The following is a 2,068-nucleotide window of genomic DNA, read 5'->3' on the forward strand; positions in this document are numbered from 1 at the left end:
GGTGGAGGGAGAACGGTTTAATCCCGTAAAGAATTAACCGATGGGCGCGTATGGACGCGAAACCTTGCGGGCTCGGTTGGAAGGGATTCCAACATTGGACAGCGGAGGAGGTGCAGCCGGAAATACAACAATTACCGCACCCAACCCCCGCTTTGGAAGCGGGACAGTTCATTTGGAAACTGCGCACCGTTCCGGTGCCCGGCTTCCGGTGCACATTTAGGAGCGGGGGGTGGGCCAGGTGGCGTGCCCCTCTAATGGGGGGTGGCGTTCCCACGGGGGCTGCCTTCCCACGAGCTGGCCACATCTTTCCTAAAGAAAAAAAAGCGGAGAGCTTTTCGATTTTTGTCGCTTCGCGCTTTCGCTTTCTTTTTCCTCACTGTTGATCGTCTCCGTTTCTGTAAAAAAGAAGGGATCTTAGCTCCCCGGCCCTGGGGTGTGAGGTTACCAACTGCACACTACTCCAAGTGCTCCAAGATCTGGCCCCCTCGCCTTCCGCAAGCAAGCGAAAGAGGAGCGAGACCCTGGGGGTTTGCGTTTGGCCTGCCACGAGAACTCAGGACCGTTGCAGTCATCGCACCACCACCCTTGGCAGCACAAAGCTGCGCCAGACATCCGCCAGCTCCGGAGCCGCTCCCTCGCGGCCGTCGAAGCGCTCCTCGTCCCACGCGATCAGGTAGCCCAGTCGCATCACCTCGACCGCCCGCTTGCGAGACGCCTCCGGGAAGAGCTCGTGCGACTGCGGCGACCACTCCGCCGCCTTGAGGACCAGCCTGCCCACCTCCACCGCCTCGGCCGCTGGCTGCAGGTTGGCCGGCCTGAGGGAGGGCAGAGGCGTGGGGTGTCGAGAGAGAGAGAGGATCCGGCGAGTGGGGGAGAGACCATGGCGCGCCTCAGTGCGAGTGCCTTGGCCTCGCCCGCCACGCGCACGCCGAAGCGGCACGTCGAAGCGCTCGCGGAGACGACGACGCCGACCTTGCCGTTCATCGAGGGCCGCGAGACGAGAGAGTGGATCGCGACTGTGGAGCCGACGGCCGCAGCGGTCGGATCCGACTCGCCCCACGCGCAGAGGACGCGCGCCCGCTTGAGGGCCGAAGGCTCGCCGGCTGAAGAGTCCGCGCCGCCGCGCAGCAGCGCCCGCGCCCGCTCGACGGTGAGCGCCTGCAGAAGAGGTGCAATGGGCATCAGGACAACACGCGCTCACGCCTTCGGCCGCTAGTCTCGGGCACGCCTCGAGGTGCTGGAGCGGCGTCCAACCGCGGCTGGCGACCAGCCAGGCGGCGAGGTCGGCGTGGCCGCGGCTGTTTGCGGCCTCCTCGGGCGCGCCAAAGGGCGTAGCGGCGCGGGAGGCGCCGTAGGAGGAGAGGAGCTTGGCGACCTCGAGGTGGCCGAAGTGGCACGCGGCGAACAGCGGCGTGACGCCTTCAGCAGCAACTTGGTCGACCGCCGCGCCCGCCTCGAGAAGCAGCCGGACGCACTTGATCTGCCCTTCCTGGCACGCCATGAGCAGCGGCGTGGCGCCACCATCCGCGGCTTGGTTGACCGCCGCGCCAGCCTCGAGGAGCAGCCGGGCGCACTCGGGGTGACCGTTCTGGCACGCCATGTACAGCGGCGTGAAGCCTCCAGCATCTGCTTGATTGACCGCCGCGCTAGTCTCGAGGAGCAGCCGGACGCACTCGAGGTGACCGTGCTGGGAGGCAGCGTACAGCGGCGTGAAGCCTCTAGCATCTGCTTGGTTGACCGCCGCGCCAGTCTCGAGGAGCAGCCGAACGATCTCGAGGTAGCCCCCAGCGCACGCGAGGAGGAGAGCGGAAGCACCATCGCTTTCAGCCGCCCCGACGCTCGCGCCGCCTTCGAGCAGCAGCCGGACAGCCTCGGCCTGCCCGTGCCGAGCGGCCCAGGTGAGCAGCGTGTCCTGCCTCTCGGTGTCGAGCCGCGCGTCGAGCTGAGCCGCGAGCGACGTGCCGCGCGTCAGCCCGGAGAGGAGGGCGAGAAGCGAGGCCAGGTCGCCCTGAGCCAGGTCGGCGAGGAGTGGGCGGGTGTCGCCGCTCATACGAGTATCCTGTGTGCA

At 67.2% G+C, this 2,068-nt stretch overlaps 1 protein-coding gene across 1 annotated transcript; it reads right to left on the bottom strand.

Moving 5' to 3' along the window:
• Nucleotides 1–568: 568 nt before the first annotated feature.
• EMIHUDRAFT_255193 (hypothetical protein) lies at nucleotides 569–984 on the bottom strand (the record flags this gene model as incomplete). The annotated part of the gene is made up of 2 exons (XM_005774226.1): nucleotides 569–799; nucleotides 880–984. 2 exons carry the CDS (start codon nucleotides 982–984, stop codon nucleotides 569–571), a joined length of 336 nt encoding a protein of 111 aa, XP_005774283.1.
• Between the last annotated feature and the right edge of the window lie 1,084 nt (nucleotides 985–2,068).

This window comes from Emiliania huxleyi, assembly GCF_000372725.1.
Source record: "Emiliania huxleyi CCMP1516 unplaced genomic scaffold EMIHUscaffold_3171, whole genome shotgun sequence".
Classification (NCBI taxonomy): Eukaryota; Haptophyta; order Isochrysidales; family Noelaerhabdaceae; genus Emiliania; species Emiliania huxleyi.